The 22798-nt window shown below is 37.1% G+C and overlaps 1 protein-coding gene across 1 annotated transcript; it reads right to left on the bottom strand.

The window, feature by feature from the left end:
* Positions 1 to 10442: 10442 nt before the first annotated feature.
* On the bottom strand, positions 10443 to 22474 carry LOC127794787 (uncharacterized). The gene is made up of 2 exons (XM_052326038.1): positions 22322 to 22474; positions 10443 to 11042 (listed from the first exon to the last, which is right to left on the bottom strand). Exons 1-2 carry the CDS (start codon positions 22472 to 22474, stop codon positions 10443 to 10445), a joined length of 753 nt encoding a protein of 250 aa, XP_052181998.1.
* Positions 22475 to 22798: the final 324 nt, after the last annotated feature.

Here is a 22798-nt window from a genome sequence, read left to right as displayed (position 1 = left end):
CGGTGAAAACTTTGGTTGTGTTTCGAGGGGGCGGGGGCAGGAATAGTGTTCCTGATTAGTGTTCTTTTCATCAATTTGATTAAATGTTCTGTAAGAAATACATTTGCATGGGTAATAGTGTCATCGTTGTCCAAGGTAGTTAAATAGTGCATGGTTAAGTTGTGAATACACCCATTATTTATTAAGTTGTGAATATACAAGAACAATTGTAATCACGCATTTACCCATTACTTATTTCTACTACTGATCTGAAGCAATAATCATTTATAGACATTCGCTCTTGTAAACACATGCATTGTTTGATGTTGACTTCTGCTGTAATACAATTTCACCCCAAAATTATCTCAAAATCATATACAATATTTTTAAATTGATCGATAGTGTGCAATATACATGTTACGTAACTGCGGGTAACTTGACATCCATCATGACTTAGATAAGCCTTTCTGCAGCAAATTGCATTGAAGGAGATGCCATCAAGCTAGAGAACATTCCAGGAAGGACGGTCACCATTCATGGAGGATAACTTGAAGGTATGATTACAAGCCGAGGTTCATCATGTTAACTGCATACCCTAGAAAACCTGGAGGAGTATTTCCACCTGGTAAGGTATGCAATGGCAATGCAAGGTTCCTCTCAAGAGTATGTTAACTGCATACTCAAACGTGGATTGTCTGCAGAAAATTGACGTATTACAAAGTTATAACACAATTACATGTTAAAAAAAACACATCAAACACATGCATATAATTACTGGGAATTAATATATACATGGCAGAGAACAACTTATAAGCATAAGCAACTAATTCACGATGAAATTGGGTATAATTCCATTAAATATTGATGAATACATATCGGATATCGGTAACATCGGCAACATAACCGATGTGTGTTCATCGATGAAATCTCAGGATGTGGAAATCGGTCAAAGGATATCGGTTCATATCGGGTTATTAATATCGGTTATATAACCGATGTGTATTAACCGATTCAAACCAATTGGGGTGGTTTGTATCCGATGTATCAAGTACCATTGCAGAAAACAATTTAATTGGTGACTACTGATGTAGTGAAATTTTAAAACACAGTTTCCATGGTAAAAATATTATAGCGATATGATCTGAAGCTTGATGGCATCTCCTCCGTTGAAGCCATTTGCTGCAGAAGGCTCCTCTTGGATCTGACAACCGCCGCTGCATCGGTCGCCAACAACCACCTCCGTCCACACATTCCGACGATGAGATCCTACCATTACAAACGCAAAGTCACCAACATATAAAACAATACGCCACTTGACCGGGTCTGATTTCTTAAGGCACACACAGTGCCTCCAGCTAAGTCTGGTCAGGGGTTTCCGACCATCATAGGCGACCAGCCATGCTTTGACGATGAATATACGTTCGGATTTAAGAGCAAACGGTTGGAACTATAGGATTTCTTGATTTACAGTTGTCTAGGAAGAGAAAGCGCGATGGCAGGCATGCCCTACAGAAGAGGAGGCTCTTTATCCTCGGTAGTAACATACATCGTTTACATAACCGATGTGATTGGACCTATCACTTTGGTCAATCCGTCGACCCACCTCGAGGCAAATGAGACCATGGCACGTGATTACCTCCTAACGCATCCAATCAGGTGGTGCCACAACACATGGGATTGGCTCTGGTGAGATCTGATGAGGCCGAATATCTCTTCGTGAAATGTGCCCGTATTAAATGTGCTACAGACGTCTGGTATGCGTTTTATTATTGGTTCAGCCACTACAGCTCTATGCTCTAAAACATAAATAAATGGTAACTCCTCTTATTTGTTAAAAGGTAATAAATCACTGTTGCCGTCTCTCTCACGACTTGGCTATTCCTCCGCCATAACCGATGTTATAAGGCGATGAACCCATATCTTTCTATACAGCTTCAGTAAATCATATATTTTGAGAATTCGAACCGTTTGATCTTCAATCCCAACGTATTTTCACGGTAGAATCACCCGAAGAACAGGTACGTAATACGATTTAGCATTAATGAATGATTTTATTTTTTCGTATATACGCGGGCTTGGGTAAGGACGACAGTTTTTACATTAGATATATTCCGTCGTTGGATCTTACTAGTGTTGGGGTATGTTGGTTTATGGGGATAAGGGTTTCGGGTGGGCGCCTATGATGGGTCGGAAACCCCTGCCCATGGTAGCCGTCGGGACTGTATGTGCATTGTTTTGTATGTTAACTTGGATGGCTTTGCGTTTGTTATGGTAGGCTCGGATCGTGGGAATGTACGGACGGCAGTGTATGTTGGCGACCGCTGGATGCGGAAGTTGTGAATGGCGGCGACCAGATCCAGGGGGAACCTTATGCAGCAAATGGCTTTAAGGAAGGAGATGCCATCAAGCTCCAGATCATGTGGGTATAACGTTTTACTATGCATGTTTTACTGACATGCATGTGTGATGTCTAATTGAAAAATGTAATTGTGTTGTAACTTTGAAATAGGCAAATTTCCTGCAGGCAATCGATATTGGTTTCAAGGATCTCTCTTATCATCAAATCAATTAAATAAGCCTTGATGTAGTGAATTGCATTGTACAAGGAGATGCCATCAAACTCTAGATCATGCGAGGCAGGAGGTCATGAATGGTGATCGTCCTTCCTAGCATGATCTGTAGCTTGATGGCATCTCCTCCTTCAATCTAATTCGCTGTATAAAGGTTTATCGAATTGAAGTGATGTGGGAAGTCAACTTGGTCCGACACCGTATATCTCCTATGCGCCTCTGTCACCTACAAGTCATTTATTGCAGCAAGGCTGATATGATGAACTAAACCACACCATGTTTTTCAAAAGGAATTATGTAACATGTATATTGCACATTGTATCCTTTATACCAATAAATTATTGTATATGAATGCCATGATCATTTTGAATTGACATTCTATCACAGCAAAAAGGTCGCCAATTTCCCAAAATGCATGTGTTATCAAGAGTTAATGTCTATAAATGAGGCAAATATGCTATTTATACAAAACAGCTAATGGGTATTTTTGACATTTTCACACAATCAAGGGTGATGATGGGTTCTTGAGATATGTGATCTTGTAGTCGAGAAGGCAGAACATAATTTTAATATAAAATGTAATCACATGTATAATAAGAAGTCTACCATTAATTAATTTCACAAAATAAAATTATGATAAAAGTTAATTTTATTATATCATAATGAAATGAATTAAAATATATATATAAAATAATAATTATTAAATTTATAAAGTAAACGTGTTTTGTAATGAAATTTATATTCTCATTATGTACAATGTCATTTAAAAATTGTTGTAAAATTATTAAGAATTTGGGTGTTTTATAATTTTATGTTTTAGAAATAGTTTTTCAAGTTTACAACGAGAAGGCATTTCCAATATTATAAAAATAGATAATAAAAATAAAAAACTGAAAAAAGAATTAAGAAGGCCAATTAGCACCAAAAGACAAAACGTTTTGCGGTATTGCGATAATATCCAATCCTTTGAAATTTGGCAAAAAGTACCGATTTTATGAAATGAGTTGCAATTTTGGCCACCTGTCGAAATCAAATCCCCGGGCGTGTGCCTTTGCACAGGTGACACGCCACGTGGCTTTATAAAACCACGTTAATGAAGAAAAACATAAAGTCAAATAAAAACCACGTGGGTTAATCGGGGCACATGGAATCGGAACATTCAAACCAAACCCTGGAAGAGAAATAGCCCGAAGAGTCGATCGACGCGAAGAGGAATCAGAGGCCGACGGCGACGTCCTTGAGGAAGCAATCCAAGGACGAAGGGAACGAGACCGAGAAGTGAGATCGAGGGTTTTCACACAGTTTTGCAGAGCTCTCTAGAAAACATATTTATTAACAAGGTGGAGGAAGGAGATGAAACGTGTGGTACTATTCATCAGACTATTGTTCATCAGGACTATTCCGTCATTTTGAACTTGGTTCGAAGAAGAGTCGGATTTTTGTTAAAAATTTGTAAAAAACTTTATACAATATTTCCTTTTGAATGTGGGATGAGATTGCACTTTTGTTGAAGTTGTGTTGGTTGTTCATGTTTTTGAGAAATGTAGGATGAAACCGAAAATAGCCAAATGAATCGAACAAAAAACATCTGGATCTGAAAGTTATTTTTAATAGTCCGATCAAGCTGATGGACAGTCCTGATAGAAAAGAGTAATCCATTGAAAATAGACCGACCAGCCTATTAATAGTCCGATAAGCTGATTTTGGTTTGGGTTTTTTTTTTGTTTTAATGAATTTGTTTGTTCTCTTCAAAAACTATTGTATTGTTGTTGTTAAAGTGGCTAAAACTAATAATATGGATCCAGAATGATTAATCAGGAGTCCGACAACAATAGTTCGATCGGGGTAGTCCGATCGGCCCTTTAAGTGAAGTGCGAAGATTAGTTGAGTCGTTGAATACTTTTGTTCTCATTTAATTCCTAAACTGTTGTATCGTTGTTTTTGTTGTTGTTTTTATTTCTCACACAATTTCTAAAGTATTAATGAGTCCGATCGGACTCTTCATGAATAGTCCGATGTCAATCTCGTTGATTTTGTGTGTTCTATTTATTTAATTATTGTTTACAGATGGGAAATTTTTAAAAGAAGAAGCAGACATTTACTTATGTACATGCTAGCCGGGTACCACCTCCCGGTACGCGAGCAACCACTCACTGTTGCATCAATAATCTTGCCCTTGTTCGTGAGTCCCTTGTGAAGTATGGTGTGTTGGAGGATTTCATTCGGGGCCCACTAGGACATTTCATGCAGATCCCCCACTCCTCCCAAGCTACTGCACCGCAATTGATTCTTCACGTGCTTTTAAGGGAGGTGAAACTTCCCGGTGGCCACCCCGATGAGATGTGGTTCGAGCTGGGAGGCGTGACATGTCGATATGGGAAGCAGGAGTTCACCCTCATTACAGGACTTAGATTCGGCCCAATTGACGGGGAAATCTTGCATGCGAGGCCTGCCAAGGATGGTAGCTTACGGGCACGTTTATTCCCACATAAAGAGGTCGTTTATCTGGAAGACATAAAGGAACTACTTGATACGAAGACTGACCTGGATAAAGATGATGCGCTGAAGATGGGATACCTTGCCGTGGTCAACATGCTTTTAATGGGCCACGACGAGGGGGCAAGTGTAGAAGATTTCCAGTGGAGCTTAGTGGAGGATTTAGAATCGTTTAGGTCATTCCCTTGGGGAACGTACGTATATAGTCAGGGACTACATTACTTTCGTCTAGCTACCATCGGGTGGAAGTTCAATGCTCAGGTTGGGAAGAAAGTCAACATCTATGGATTTGTTTGGGCGTTCCAGGTTAAATCCTCACTTTATTTGTATATACAAACAATTTTTGTTTTGTTTAGTTGAATTTTTTTATTATAATTCTTTCACATTTGACAGTGGTGGTTGATCGAAACAACCCCATGGGTGGCGAGTATGTGGGCTGTACCAATAAAAGGCACATTCAAGATCCCTAGATGCATGAAGTGGTTATCAAAAAAGAGGCCCAAACAAATAAGTTACGATGAATGTCTTTCCATGTTGGTAAGTGGCTGACGTAAATTCCCATGAATGTGTCTCTGTGTATCTATTTTGTATATTATTATTTTGTTTACAAAAATATCTATGTAAATATGTCAATATTATAGTCACTTAAACCTAGTTGGACGATCGAGCCAACAGATACAGAGCGAGACAATGATTTTTGGAGGTCTTTTAACCCTTTGCACTTGGTTGGACCCAACGTCTTCAAGCATGGGGGTGGGGGGGAGGAGGCGGTGGAGACTGCTGGTGTTATGGAGCGTGATGGATGCAGGGAGGGATTTAAGGGTGAGGAGGAGGCTGATGGATGCAGGGAAGGATTTAAGGATGAGGAGGAGCCTGGTGGGATGGAGAGAGGGGAGGGAGCGGACAAGGAGGATGACGAGGAGTCCGTCGATAGGGGACTCCTTCCCACCATGCACGCTGTCCACAACGAGCATATGGTATGATTATTATTTGAATATGTTTCTCTTGTACGCATACAATTGGTTTGTTTGTAATTGTTTTCGGTTTCGACGGTTAAATGTACAGGTGACTGAGATGCTCTGTGAGGCGCTACAATTGTTGAGGAGTCTGGACGCACGGGTGGGCCAATTGGATACACGGGTGGACTGGTTGGACACACGGGTTGGCCAATTGGACAAACGGGTGGGCCAATTGGATTCATGGGTGGGGTGGTTGGAGACACGGGTTGGCCAATTCGACACACGTTTGGAGCGGTTGGAGACGATGGTTGAATCAGTGTTAACTATTATACGAGGCCCGGCCAGTCCAGCTTTACAGCAACACGTCGATCATGATGACAATCAGTATCGAGACGGTTATGATCAGCCAATTGCTGGAGATCAGCTCCATCATGTTCATGTCAATGAGGACCAAACACCTCCTTATGTTGTAAGATACAAATTAACTTGTATATGTTAAAACCATATTGTAACGATTAATTTCTGTTGACATGTAGGAGGAGCCAGATGGTGGTGATCACATCCAGCCTCATCGTATGCACGAGGAGGACAATCCATGTAATGTAAGTCGTAAGATGCAATTAACTTTCATACACTTGCATGTGATTATATATCTGTTAACTGTGAATTATTTTGTTCAGATGCATAAGGCGAATCAAACATCTCCTTCAATCGTAAGAAAAAAAATAAATTACTATATGACTTCGTATTAGTCAACTCTACCGAATTGACACGCAAATTAGTTAATTTGTTGGAGGAGGTGGGCGAACGAATAGTACGAAAGCGGAATCCATCCAAATTTTGTCGAACACCATTCACTGATCCCATTCCACGGAAGAAGATAAAGAAAAATGCAGTGGCGGGGGAGACAAACTTGATCGCCCATGAAGTAGCCAAACAACACCTTGGGGCTGAGGGTGAGGATGACTTTGGTCCTATACTGCCATCGGGATACATCCAGTACGTAGCCTTAAAAGATGAGACACAGTAAGTCAGAAAAACTATCTACCTTTCTATATACATCGGTAATAACAGAAACCATATTAATTCATGCTCATTGTAGGCGTACCACTGGGGCACATATACCACATTGTGCCAAGTATGCTCCGCCAGATAGAGGGAGAGACGACCTGGTTGGAAGGGCAACACATTGACAACTACTTGTGTTGCATCCGACGGATTAGAGAATCTCAGTCACCGCCTGGATCTATCTATGATGAAAACTACGCCGTTGTGTCGTCATCACTTTTCGTTAGTGTTGAACTCAAATTATATTACTATTTGGCATTATTTGTTATTCGTTAGTAAAGTTAAACTTTTTGTTTTTTCTTCACAAGGGTATATGCAATATGTAAGGGATACCGAATTCGAGAAGGGAAAGAAACCCTTCATGTCTGATGAGGTGAAGCTCCCCAAGGAATGGTCCCGTTATGTCTCAAGGGAGAATGACAAAGGTTTCCCCTGGTGGGCAGTAGACCACATAAGTGTATTGCATGTTATTTGGTTTTCTTTTATTTAGCATAACTAATGTGTTAATGTTATAAGCAGGCATTGCTCCCATGTGTTGTAGAAAACGAGCACTGGGTCCTAGCAAAAATCTCCTTCAAATATAGGATAATCATTGTATACGACCCTAGGTCAATGTCCATTGAAAGCAGGCAGAAAAGACTTAAGGAATTGAGGCCATTGTCCATACTCCTACCCATTCTCTTATTTCAGAGTGATTATTATAAGCACTGTACGGCTGTTGGTCGTTCATACGAAAAATGGGAGGTGGATATTACTGATTTGATGCAGAGGCTGATCCCTCAGCAATAGGACGGGTACTGCATTTATTTAAATGATTCCAAAAAAATTAAAATTAAATCGTTAATTGATGATTTGCAGGACTAGCTCCGGGTGCTTTGTTATCAAGTACGTGGATGACATATTGCGGCATAGGGAGCATACATGGGAGATGCACCATATGAAAGAGGACACTTGTAAACTCCGAAAGTTCATTGCCTTTTACTTGTACAGACATAGTAATCCAGTTTGATCGGGGATACATAGCAATGGATTTTATGAAATGAAATTGTTATTCTGTGTAAACGGGATGTATTGAAATAAAATTATTTTGACAATCTCAATTCACATTCCCGGATCGGACTCTTCACACTGATGCGGACCGTGAATCTTTGATCGAGGAAATGGTTGTTGTGTAAACGGGATGTATTGAAATGAAATGAAATTGATTAATCTACTGATTATTTTGAGAATCTCAATGGACGCGTTACCTGATGTGGCGAACGTCGATAGTCCGATCAGAGGGATCCAATCTGATCGGACAATTTAAGAGGCCGATTGGGCTCTACACATAGAAATAGTCTGATCAGACAATTCAAATTCCTGGATCAGACACTGACGCGGACCGTTAATAGTCCGATCGGACAATTTAAGATGATTACAATTCACACTTGGGCGGACCGTGAATATAGTTTGATCGGGGAAATTGTTGTTCTATGTAAACGGGATGTATTGAAATGAAATAAAATTGATTAATCAACTAATTATTTTGAGAATCTCAATGGACACGTTACCTGATGTGGCGAACGTTGATAGTCCGATCGGAGGGATCCAATCTGATCAGACAATTCTTCCACTTACGCGGACTGGACAATTTAAGAGGCCGATCGGGCTCTACACATAGAAATAGTCCGATCGAAAAATTCAAATTCCCGGATCGGACACTGACGCGGACTGTTAATAGTGCGATCGGACAATTTAAGATGATTACAATTCACACTTGGGCGGACCGTGAATATAGTTTGATCGGGGAAATTGTTTTTCTATGTAAACGGGATGTATTGAAATGAAATGAAATTGATTAATCTACTGATTATTATGAGAATCTCAATGGACGCGTTACCTGATGTGGTGAACGTCGATAGTCCGATCGGACTCTTCATAAGGAGGGACAATTTAATCTACTTACGTGGACCGGATAATTTAAGAAGTGGTCGATCGGGCTCTACAAATAGAAATAGTCCGATCGGAGAACCCGGATCGGACTCTTCACACTGACGCTGACCGTTAATAGTCTGATGAATAGTCTGATTGGATAAATGAAATTGATATTAATACACTGATTATTTTGAGAATGACGCGTTACCTGATGTGGCGAACGTCGATAGTCCGATCGGAGGGATCCAATCTGATCAGACAATTCTTCACTTACGCGGACTGGACAATTTAAGAGGCCGATCGGGCTCTACACATAGAAATAGTCCGATCAGACAATTCAAATCAAATTCCCGGATCGGACACTGACGCGGATCGTTAATAGTCCGATCGGACAATTGATGATCGATGGGACAATTCACACTTCACACTTAAGCGGACCGTGAATAGTTTGATCAGGGATACATAGCAATCGATTTTATGAAATGAATGTTCTGTGTAAACGGAATGTAATGAAATGAAATTGATTAGCTACATTTTGAGAAGTGATTACAATCTCAATGCATGGATAAATCCGATCGGACTCTTCATATAAATCCGATCGAACAAAACTTACACGGACCGGACAATTTAAGATGCCGATCGGGCTAATCCGATGGGACAATTCACACTTCACACTTAAGCGGACCGTGTGAATAGTTTGATCGGACATCTCTAACACATAAGAGTAGTTTGACCGGACTCTTCATGTGTAGGATCACACTTCACAGCGAATATGCAATCGGTTATTATATCATCGTATCGATTATACCATATCCGTGTCTGACCGATTATATTAACCGAGACTTACCTACATATATACTTTGCTAAGATATGTCGATTTCCTATATCGATCATGAACCGATATATATAGTCGATATAAATGTTATTTGCTGTAATTGGCAAGGGTGGTGATTGTGTGATATTTCTTCTCAAATGGATAAGACATCCTTTATATGTGATATCATTGGTTTGCAATGTATTATGTGGATAATATTTCCACAGATACATCGGTTATGTTTCATTGGTTTGAAACTGATACCCTTTTTCTGATATCCTCTTCTTGATATTTCGTCGGCTAACACACATCACACATTGGTTAAGTAACCGATAATCGATTCCATAAGACAAGAAATTCGACAAATACTACAATAATGGTGCCTGTTACATTGTTCTTATTAAAATATTGACCTTTTTAAATGTTTGAAATTACTGAATGTATGTTAGACGACGTTTATGACAGCAAAGTTATTGGATTAGAGCAAGTTTGGCGATTGTGACCAATTAGACCACAACGACTGCATTTTACCATCCTCTTCTCTTCACCAGCTAAGGGAATTCGACAAATCTGACGTCTTCCACGTTTGTGTCTATTTGCTGGCGATAGCAATTTAATAGACGCAATTTCCGCCGGCACGGTCTAGTCGGCTTGGCTGCCCACAGGCATTATCGGATCGGCATAGGCACACAGCAGAGCTTCTGTTTGGTAGTATGAGGAGCACAAACTGTATGGGTGAATATTGTGTGAACGTGCAGCAGCCAGGGCATGACCACATGGCAATTTGTCGAAATCAAACACTCTACAAGTGTAAGTTCTCACTTTCAAGTCGATAATACCCCCAAAGTGACCATCATGAACATTGAATCTATACATATCAATCGGCTCTGGATGCCAATTCCGGGATAATGCCAATCTTTTGCCTATTTCTCCCTCAGCCCAAGCTGTTATATATCCACCCATTTTACTAGCATCACCCCGTCTCTCATAAAACCATTGTTGCAGCATATTCCTGATATACTCCATCAAACATTGAATCGGCAATTTATGCGCATCCGCTAGAGCTGCATTGAGGCATTCCCCAATGTTTGTGGTCATTATATCAAACCTCTTGCCATCCGAATATGCACGTGCCCAACGACTGAAACCAGCCTCTCTAAGATAGGCACCGATGGCTGGAGCATATCGCTCGAGCTCAATAAAGTATTCATTAAATTCTGATTGTCGATATGCCTTCGCAGCCTTGTAGAACAGAGCATGCACATTATATTTCTCTTAACTATTCTATGATTACTTTCTTTGATGTTGTGTAATCTTGCATTATGCTTGATATTGTGAATTATGCTCGCTATATTTCTCTCATGAGTTGTATTGTTATATATCTTTATTCTCTCAACTCACAATGACTTTTTGATTATGACAAAAATGGGGAGAAGAATGAAAATTTATGTATGAGAGTGACTTGTAATTTTAAGTTGTAAATATTTTTGTATGGGGAAAAAGAATATATGATAAATTTTTTTATTTATTTATTGAGGTGAGGAAATTGTATATTTGAAAGATAGGAAATCAATTTAGGCATTCAAGGCAAGCAAATGTAATTATGGCAATCAGATTTGGTAATCAGGTTTGCTTCTTAAAACTCTAAAAAACATATATATATATATATATTTTATCTATTAAGTTATATCAAAAATAATTTATGCTACTGGTATTTTTGATAGGGTGAACTTATAGTATAAAATTAAAGGAGAGTTCACAAATATTTTATCAAATTAATTACCTCATAAATTGAATTCGGCTTTGCGATATCTTTTTCTCTTCTTGTCTTGTAGCTCTTCTGTGGATGTGCAATGAATCTTTAAGAGCTTTGGAATGCTTGAAAAATAGCTTGAGAGCTTTTGGAAGCTTTTTAGTACTTTAGATAGACATGAGCAAAGAATGCTCTCCAAAAATGAATTTGGAGCTCTTTATAAGCTTTATAAAAATTACTATAGTAGCACTGTAGCAACAATCAAATTTACTGTAGCAATGGTAATGTATACTGTAGCAATGGTCAAAATTCTAATTATTGAAGGGGCACTGTAGCGTCACTATAGCGGTATTGTAACAATAGTGAAAAATTAATTTTTTGACCAAATTTCGCAAAATTATTTTTTATACATTTTAGAAATACTTTGAAAAATAATTTTAATGGAAAATAACAAAATACATACACTTATAAAAAAATGTTTAATAAATTAAATTAAAAAAATATATTTTTAATAGAAAACAATATTTTTGGTAATACATATACTATGAAAAATATTTTATAAATTAATCTAAAAATTATATAAAAATATTTTTAATAGAAAATAATATTTTTAATAATACACATGTTATGAAAAATATTTTATAAATTAATTAAACATAATTTGATACTATAATTAATATATTTAATAGAAATACTCTTTTTATTAATCATTAAAAATATTATATTTTATACATTAAAAATTCTCTTTTTGTTAATCATCAAAACTTAATTAATATGAGCAAGTTGGCTCAACATTTAGTCCACTACTTGGGCTGTGAGCTCATGAAGCACTGTAGATACATCTCTAATGCTTTATTTACCACTTCTGTCTAGCCATCGGTTTGGGGGTGGTAACTAGAACTAAAGTTGAAATCTACCCCTTAAAGACGAAATACCTTTTGCCAAAATAAATCGATGAACACTAAATCTCTATCACAGACAATTGAATAAGGCATGCCATGCAACTTGAAAATATGATCAAAGAATACTTTAGCAACTCCGATAGTCATATATGGGGGAGACAAAGCAACAAAATGGGCATATTAAGATAAGCAATCAACTACTACAAAAATAGTTGATTTACCATTAGAGGATGGGAGTTCATCAATGAAGTTTATGGAGATGGCTTCCCAAACTTACTTCAAAATGGGAAGAGGCTAAAGAAGTCCTACTGGTGTCATTTGTTCTGCTTAATTTCTTTGGCAGATGTTATAATTTTTGATGTAGTTTTTAATTCCTTACCTTATGCCAACCCAAAAGAAATTCGAATGAACTCTCTGAAAGGTCTTGGCAAATCCTTCTTATGTATTGCCATGAAACTAATCAAGTAGTGTAGAAATCAAAGATGAATCAGCAGCTAAGTATATTCGGTCCTTGAAGAATAGGATGTCATATTGAAATCTCCAAGGTCTTACAACTTCTCCCATTTGGACACGCCTCACCAAAGCCTGCAAATTTGTATTGGATTAGGTTTCCTCCTTGATGATGTCTAGCCAATTAGGTACAACTTGCGAGTTGGCCTAAAGTTCCTTCAGTTCCTTCTCATATTTCCTTGAAAGAACATCTACAACCACATTTTCTCTCCCACTTTTGTATTCCACTTTGAAATCAAATCCCATCAGCTTGTATAACCACCTTTGTTGAGCTATGGTGGTGATATTTTAAGTCCATAGGTGCTTTAAACTTTGATGATCAGTTCTCAAGATGAATCTCCTTCCTAGCAAATAGGATATCCACTTTTGTACTGCTAATACCAATGCTAAAATTTCCTTCTCATAAGTGGATAACAAGAGGTTTTTACCTTGCAAAGCATGACTAAAGAAAGCTATAGGCCTACCTTGCATAAGCACCATTCCAACCCCTCGACCTTAAAGCATCACACTCTACAATGAAAGTTTTTGCAAAATCTGGTAGCGCCAAAACTGGTGCACGGGTCATGGATTCCTTGAGTTTGGAAAATTCCTCTAGAGAAACTTCATTCCACTTGAAAGATTCCTTTTTAAGCATTCAATTGAGGGGGCCAACAATCTTTCCATAATCTTGTATGAATTTACAGTAATACCTGGTCAATCCCAAAAATCCTCAAAGGGCCTTAAGTGTTAGACAACCCACATGATGTTTCTACAACCTACATAAAAAATAAAGATACAAATCCAAGTTTAAGCCTTAACAAGCCTTAAACTATCATTTCAAAAATATCTGGGACCCTTTTTTATGGATTATGCATACTTTAACCCTCCAAGACTCTTTTTCCCTTTTGATTTTCCACACCTACAAGTAAGGTAAAAATCTCATGATCCAAAGCTCAATAAAGGTGTAGTGCAAAGTAAATATGAGCATAAATATTCATGAAATGCAAGATTATGCATATGTGGATGGTCTTTTTTGCCCTAGCAACCTTCCTCGGTTGAGGGAACAACCTACCATTTTCCTCCCAATGTTCTAGTCATCCTTATGGACAAAGGTCCCACTAGTACATAAAGACGCATGTATGCTTGCAAACACCATGAAATTTCATAACAAATACTTACAAAGCATGCATGGCCACCCTCCCATGGGGCCATCCCTTAACTTGAGTTCTTTGATGCTTTCTAAAGGCTTCCAAACACTTCTTCTTCTATTCATTTCCTTTCCTTCTTTCTTTCTTACTTACGAGAGACTTCTTCTAATGTCTCCAAATTTCTCTCTTTTCTATTTAGAAAATTTTGTTTGTCTTGATATCACACAAACTTAAGATCAAATCCTAGCCCTTGATCTTACTTTATGAGAGAAAATCCCAACCTTCTAAACTAGCACAATCCATGCCATTAAAATATTTAATCTCAACCCTTGATTAAAAAAAATGGATATTAAATCTCCACCATACAAAGAAACACAATCTATGCCAATTGGAGGTATATATACTAAACTTCCTATGGAATGGCTTAATCTTGTATTGCATATGGACATTGGAAATGGGTTTTACAAAGTGATTTTAATGTTTGTTTCCCCTGCCTCACTTGCATTTTAGAAAAAAGTTTTTGAAAATCGGTTAAACCCTTGCATTGATACACCAATAGTTGGCGTTTCCCATCACCATCTTCTTCCATCTCAACATCTTTGTCGTTGTCTTCTAGTGTAGCTTGGATTAAGAACAACTTTTTACACACATGACCTGGGCCAAACTTGTCATTGCATTTGAAACACAAACCTTTGCATTGCATTTCGTTTATCTCCTCAATAGTTATTCTCTTGATGGGAGTTGTTCCTAGATTTTGGATGCATGGTGCTAGTGTGGTATGAAGAGCAGGTTGCATGTTCTTATGCTGAATAAAATCTCTGGCTTGAAATATCATTGCTAACTCAATAGCTGAGGATAGAGTTTGTGGCTTATTGGCTTTAACATCAGTTTGAAGGGGTTCCCGAAGGCCTTCTATGAAATAGCTAACTTGTCCAAATTGCTCCATTGGTCCCATCTTAGCCAATAATTTCTCAAATTTATCCTAGTAGTCTTGTACTAAACTTATTTGTTATAAACAAGTTAGTTCAACAAAGAAATCTAGGAACTGATTTGGCCCATACCTTGCATTTAATCTGTCTCCAAATTCTTCCCACTTGATAATGTGTAGTTTATGTTTCAACAGCTGGTACCATAGGTGTGCATCACCATCCAAATGAAATAAAGCCAATACAACTCGATCTTGAATAAGGATTCCATGTAGTTGGAAGAATTGGTCTGCCTTGCATAGCCAAAGGGTTGGATCTTTCTTTCCTTCATAGTGAGAAAAATCAATCTTGACAGTTTTAGGAACATAAGATCCTGCCATGGAATTCTCAAAATCATTTGTACGAACAACTCGTGTGTTATGAGCTGTTGTTGAGTCTTTAGCCCTGCATGGAGTTTGCTTTCTAGCAAGAGATTTCCCAGCAAGCTTGCTAGTCTAAGTTATTAGTCCCTTGACACACACGATGGCCACTCAAGAGGGGGTGAATTGAGTGATTAAAACTAATTAAACCAAATTCTTTTCTTTTAAAAACTCTCGAGATTTTCTTATACAAAATACACTTGTTATAAATATATATGTTGCTTGAGTGTGATAACAATATAAATATGCAAACAACAATACTAACACAAGAATATATAGTGGTTCGGTGTCTCCAACACCTACTCCACTCTCTCAAGGTCAACCCAACATTTGAGGTTCCATTATAACCACACCTAGGTTTTCCACCAAGTTCACCTAGGAAACTTTTATACAACACCAAGGTTTTCCCCTAAGCTCACCTCGAAAACTAATACAATACACCTAGATTACAATGGGCTCTAGGATACCACTCACAATCCAGAATTAATACAAATAAACAATCCTATGTCCAACAAACTTTGACTAATATGGATATGAATACAATGAAAATATACAAGGCAAATGAATGAATATAATGATACAATTTTTACCACACTTAGAGAGAGTATCTATTTTGCCTTGGGCTCCAAAGGGTGTATTTTTAATCTTGAGCCTTGGATTGCTTTGAAATGAATGCTTGAGAGCTTGGGAGTGCTTTAGAATGATTGATCTTGATTGAGCATTAGCCTTCTCCAAAAATCCCTTCTTGATATATATAGTGGAGCTTCCAACGGATCTGTAACGGCTAGAAAAAAATTGACCGTTGGACCTGAGAGTCAACTTCTCTAAAATAGGAGTCGACTCCTATTTTAAGTAGGAGGCGACTCTAGTTATACAAGAGTCGACTTCTCTAATGCTAGAGTCGACTCTTCAAAAACACTAATGCTGCTAGGTCGACTCTACATAAACCTGCTCTCGGCTAGTCGCCTCTAGCCCTAGATTTACAAGAGTCGACTTCTAAGGCCAGATTTTACAGAAAATAGATTTTATACATATAGCAATAGATTAAAGATATAAACCATATAGTAAGTTTACATAACAAGATATTTACATTTTATTTTATTTATATTTTATCGTCCATTTAATTTAATACATAAATGTAAATAACAAAGTACCCATCATCTGGATTCAATAAAAATATCTAAAAAATCAAAATCCAAATAGAAAAGAAAGTAGATTTTTGGTTTTATAACAAATTCCGGATTTGGTGATTTTAGCACTTCCAAAATACATACTTTCCATTTTTTGAAAAAATCATTAAAAATCATTTTATCACTAATGAATATTAGCTATGAAAATACCGGGAGTTAGATTTTCAAAATGAAAATATTTTATAATATGTTCCCTTATAATGGGCTAATCTTCCAAACTTAGGGAAATAACATTTCTTGGTTCATTTTGATACACAAAATAATATAATACTTAAGATATTTCAAAAATACATTAGGGGTTTTAAATATACCAAAAATAGTTTTACTAAAATTATATTTTGTTAATCATTAAAACACACAATAGGTTGATTGGAGCAATTTGGCTCAACATAAGTGGCAATTTGTTTGTAATACCTGAAAATTTTTATGGACTTAAGTGTAATTTTCATTAGGGCAGAAGTGTAATTTTTTAAAGTTATTGGGGGTGAAAGTATAATTTTTCAAAGTCATGGGGACTAAGTATAATTTTTGAAAACCTGAGAACTTGAGGGCAAGGGGCCAAAATGCAAGAGAATGAAAGAAAATTGACTAGAATGCAAAATTTCAATGTGAATACTATAAAAACTAGCAGCCATAGTGTAGCTGTCGGCTATCGGTGTCAAATCACAAATTAGAGAGAGGGGGCAGGCCATCATGGCTTAAGGGATGAGTTCAGGGCTATGGGACAATTTGATTAGCTGAAGATTCAATTAAAAATGACTATAAATAGTCGAGGTTGGGTCGAGGGTTTCATAAGGTTTCGGTCAAGAAATTCGAGTGTTTAAGGAAAAATCGAGAGGTTTGGATAAGGAAATTTTGTTCTTAAAGGGTTAGGGATCATTTCTAGAGAATTTGTGGAGTTTTCGTGTTGATTTGAAGTGGTTTTGAAGCTTTGTTGAAAAAATGAGCTTCACCGAAGACACACTATAATTAGCCGATTTGAGGGTGTTTTGGCCAGATTTTCGAGCTAAGGGTTGGTCCATCGTGTTCGAAAGAAGTTGTAACACCCCTTCTCCTAGAACTGCCCGAGAAGAGGTGCTACTGGAGATAATAAAATAAACTGACTGATAAACTGAAATCTGATACCAAAATGAACATCTCAATCAACTGAAATAAAATTGAGTTAATAACTGAAAACCATAAATTACATCTAAGGGAAAATCCCTAAACTGGAATATAAAATAAATCTAAACTGATCAAGCACTAACTAATAAACTAACAACTCCCAGACATCTTTGGTCTTGAGCTGCTCCACGTACACACACTACTGAACACTGCTGCTAGGCCCCACATCTGGTACTCCCTATAACGACCCATTAGAGGGCTTAGTATTTATTCAAGAATTATTTAATTAATTGTTGAAGTATTTGATTAAGAGATTTTGTCAATTAATTATTTAGTGTGGCAATTTAGAGATTTTGAAGGAAAAGAATAGCATTTATTTCTTTTTAATGTTGGAGTTAAAGGAAATTGCCAAGGTGGCAATTTAGATTTTTGGTTGAGAGAATAGTATTTAAATAGCATTTAAAAGGCATTTATTTTGTGGATTAAATGCAAGGGTATGAAGATAATTTTGGAGTTTTATTATTATTTGAGAGTTTTAATAATAATTTTTATATTATTATTAATTAAGTGGGACTATGTATTTAAAGAAGAATGAGAATCCATGTATGAGATGGATTTGGATTAAGAGTCTCCTAGTCCCAATAGGAGAAGGTTTTGAGAGTCTCCAAGTTCAATTGGGAGATGGATTCCAAGTTATAAAAGGAAAGAGATCTAGGACTTTATGTCTATATATAGAGCCCATTAGCTTAGCTTTTCTTCACGCCGTGTGAAGAACAGAAAGGCCAAGAGATAGCAGAGGCTTGCTAGAGTCTTCAGGATCGCTCCAGGGTTCAATCAGAGAGTTCTATCAGGCAAGTATTCTTCCTGTAATCCCTTCCATTACAGGTTCATATCAGTTTTGATTTCAGATTATTCCAGTTCTTCGTTGTAGTTTTCAGATTTATATCAGTAAGCAGAGGCGTATATATATATATGCGTATAACAGTGAAGTTATGAGTAAGTTCTATTACTCCTTATCCATTTTGGATTGCCAGTTCTATTAATCTTTATCCATTTTGGATTGCCAGTTCTATTAATCTTTATCCATTTTGGATTGTAAGTTCCATTAATCCTTATCCATTTTGGATTGCAAGTTCTATTAATCCTCATCCATTTTGGATTGCAAGTTCTATTAATCCTTATCCATTTTGGATTACAAGTTTTATTAATCCTCATCCATTTTGGATTGCAAGTTCCATTAATCCTTATTCATTTTGGATTTCAAGTTCTATTAATCCTTATCCATTTTGGATTTCAAGTTCTATTAATCCTTATCCATTTTGGATTTCAAGTTCATTAATCCTTATCCATTTTGGATTGCAAGTTCTATTAATTCTCATCCATTTAGGATTGCAAGTTCCATTAATCATTATCCATTTTGGATTGCAAGTTCTATTAATCCTCATTCATTTTGGATTGCAAGTTCCATTAATCCTGATCCATTTTGGATTGCAAGTTCCATTAATCCTTATCCATTTTGGATTGCAAGTTTTATTAATCCTTATCCATTTTGGATTGCAAGTTCTATTACTCTTAGTTCTAATATCCGGATACCTTGTATCGTATCCGGATGTATCTAAAGTTTTTCAAGTATGATATCCGGATGGTTTGTTTATACATCCGGAAAGGTCAAGATAATATCCGGATGTCTTGCCTGATATCCGAATGCCTCCCTCAAAAGTTGAATTTTTCATTCGAATAGTCCCTAGTTATATCCGAATGCATCAGTGAGATATCTGGATGACCAGAATCATATCCGGATGTCCTAGTTCATATTCGAATACATCCCAGCATTTTCGAATAGCTTTTGCTTTGAATGTCAGTGTATCTAGATGAGCCTTCTTCATATCCGGATGTCTTTCATCATATCCGGATATCTTTCTTGATATCCGGATGACTTTTCCAGAAATCCAATTTAGCTTCCAGTGAGTCCTAATTCAAGTTTAATTCAATCAATGTATTTAATACCTTCCAACATTGAATTCATAAGCCAAAACATGACAAGTTAATCATACCCATACCCTAAATCATAGTTCATTGAACCTTTGTATTCTAATATATAGATGAAGATCATATCATGTTTAGTATTATTATAACATGATCAGCATTATTTTGTGAGATTATGTGCATACATTTTGGTATGCGCATTGAGCATGACTTTATATGGAGCACTACATATCGTGTGCTAGCATTTATGTGAGCATTGCATTTCATTATGCGTGTCAGGCGGCTTGTCCGCGGGGATCCCATCAGTTTCAGTTTCAGCTCAGTTTATGAGTTGCTCGCCTGGTGGCAACCAGGGGGCTAGGGGCTTTGCCCACAGTATGTGCTTATAGTTTTTATGTATGCAGGTTTAAGTTCAGACAGGTATGTATTATCAGATTATGTGGGCCTATGAGCCAAAGTTGCATACCTGCATTTAGTTTACAGTTTATGTGCATTACATTTTTATGAATGCAATCAGACAGTGATTATCCAGTACCAGTTCAGTCAGCTATTTATCAGTATCGATATTCTTCGATTCAGCTTCAGTATTCTTTCCAGCTTATTACTTACTGAGCTTTTGTAGCTCACCTTGTACTCTTCACCCTTCTAGGTTATAGCAGGGGAGTATCAGATGTGGGGCCTAACAGCAGTGTTCAGTAGTGTGTGTACGTGGAGCCGCTCAAGATAAAAGATGTCTAGGAGTCTGTTGAGTTTTATAGTGTTTTCTCAGTTTAGATCTATTTTATATTTCAGTTGAGGGATTGTCCCTTAAACAGAGTTTGTGCTTTTCAGTTTATATTGACTCAGAGTTTTTATTCCAGTTGATTGAGATGTTCAGTCATGGTATCAGATTGCAGTTTATTAGCCAGTTTATTTTATTTTCCCAGTAGCACCTCTTCTCGATTAGTTCTAGGAGAAGGGGTGTTACACTCCCCCACTAGGACCTGGAATGGTGAAGAGTACAAGGTGAGCTACAAAGCTTAGCAAGTAATAAACTGGAAAGAATAATTGAAGCTGAATTGAAGAATATCGATACTGATAAAAATACTTACTAAACTTGTACTGAGAGATATAATAATCACTAGATAGAATTTATAAGATGTAATGCACATAAGCTGAAAACTAAATGCAGGTATGCAACTTTGGCTCATAGGCCCACATAACTGTAACACATACCTGACTGATCTGAGTCCTACAAACATAAAAATTGTAAGCACATACTTTGGGCAATATGCCCCTAGCTCCCTGGTTGACATCAGGCGAGCAACTCATAACTGAGATATAATTGAATTGATACTAGTGGGATCCCCGCGGACAAGCCGCCTGGCGCGCATAATGCAATGCTCATATAAACGCTGGCACACGATATGTAGTGCTCCACATAAAGTCATGCTCAATGCTCATACAAATATGTATGCGCATAATCTCACAAAATAATCCTGATTATGTCATAATTAACTGCTAAACATGGTATATGATTTTTATCAACTATATTGAGATTCAAATATTCTGAAATTTCTGAGTATAGGCATGGCATATGCGGAAGCTAAAATCGAAACCTTAACTTTAACATTAACCATAAATAAGGTTTTATATCATTATCCTTCAAAACGTTTAGAATTCAAAGTAGCATAACTTAAATACATGAGCTACAAAACATACAATCATTTCATCATGTACTTTGCTAAGTGCCATTTTATGCCTTATTCATCCTCGTTTCAGCTACAATCTTCATTTGGAACTTTTGAATATTTTAGGGCAAAGCCCAAATTAGATGATAAATCATCAAAGTAAGGGTACAATAAACATATTTCGTGCATGGATGCAAAATGTCATTTTCCTTTTCATTTCGGTTTGAGTCGACCATACCTTAATGCTACTCCCCATTTTTACAGCTTCATGTAACATGCCGAGGTGTATGGGTGCACCCTTGGAAGAGCTGCGGTCTCGGCCCATACTCTCAAACCCTTATGCGATGCATGATCAATAATATCAATGTGTACATATGCACATTTCATCATCAATACATGTAAATGCAATCTATATGACATATTCACATTAAGGCATGACAACATGATAAATCATTTAGATAAAATCGATTTTAGGGTAGAACCACTTACTTCAAACGTGTCTTAGAATATCTCAAAATATTCTATTTTTTTCTAATTTTCTCTTAATTTTCTTCTATTTTCTCCTATTTTTCCTCGATAAATCCAAACTAAATATTCCTCAAATATTTCTCTATAACAATTTATAAAATAATTTTCCTAATTTTTCTAAAATTTTCTACGAAAATTTACTCACCTTATCTTAGCCTTTCAGGTTTCCTTGGTATACGTGCCTCAATATGCGTGACTAAACAATTTCCTAGCTTCGGGATGCCCATCTAGCCCCAAATTAATTCCTAGATTTTTCTAAAATCTATTGCAACATTTTCCCTATTTTTCTTCATTTCTCTCAATTTTCTTTTCTTTTTCTTTTTTCTTTTCTTTTTTTCTTTTTTCCTTCTTTCTTCTTCTCCTTCTTCTTCCTCCCCTGCTTCTCCTTCTTCCTGCACGCACGCACTGCCACCGCCATGCTCGCCAATCGCCGCCCACCTCCTTCGACCGCCACTGTAGCTAGCGTCGCCGCCTTCTCCGGATGCCGCCAGTCGCCGTCACTCACATGCACTATCGTGTAGCTACCTGCTCCGCTGTTGCTTATTATTGCAGTTGCCATGGCCGTCTTTGGCCATTCCACCTCTATTGCTAAGCGCTTTCTCTCTCTCTCTCTCTCTCTCTTGCTCCTTTTATTTCTTGCTACTTCTCAATTAGCCAAAACCTCTCCCAATTTATAGGCAAGCTGTTGCTTGCTTTCCATGGTACATATATATATGTATATATGTATCTATAAATTATATATTACATATAATCTCAATCTAATCATAATCTTACTGCCATTTTCTCTAATCTTGGGCAAATCTCGGATGCAAAAGTAGAGCTGTGGCATTGTAGAGGCATGGCCTCCCATTCGCGCGTGTATATATATATATATAAGTGTATA

The sequence above is a fragment of the Diospyros lotus genome, chromosome 2 (genome assembly GCF_014633365.1).
Source record: "Diospyros lotus cultivar Yz01 chromosome 2, ASM1463336v1, whole genome shotgun sequence".
NCBI classification, from domain to species: Eukaryota; Viridiplantae; Streptophyta; class Magnoliopsida; order Ericales; family Ebenaceae; genus Diospyros; species Diospyros lotus.
This window is presented reverse-complemented; position numbering and strand designations above follow the sequence as displayed.

Bases quoted from the DNA above. Each gene is read 5' to 3' on its own strand.
- LOC127794787 (XM_052326038.1), bottom strand. From the start codon at position 22,474: ATGGCAACTGCAATAATAAGCAACAGCGGAGCAGGTAGCTACACGATA. The intron at 11,043-22,321 runs GTGCGTGCGTGC...CTGTTCTACAAG, and splicing joins TGGCGAGCATGGCGGTGGCA to GCTGCGAAGGCATATCGACA.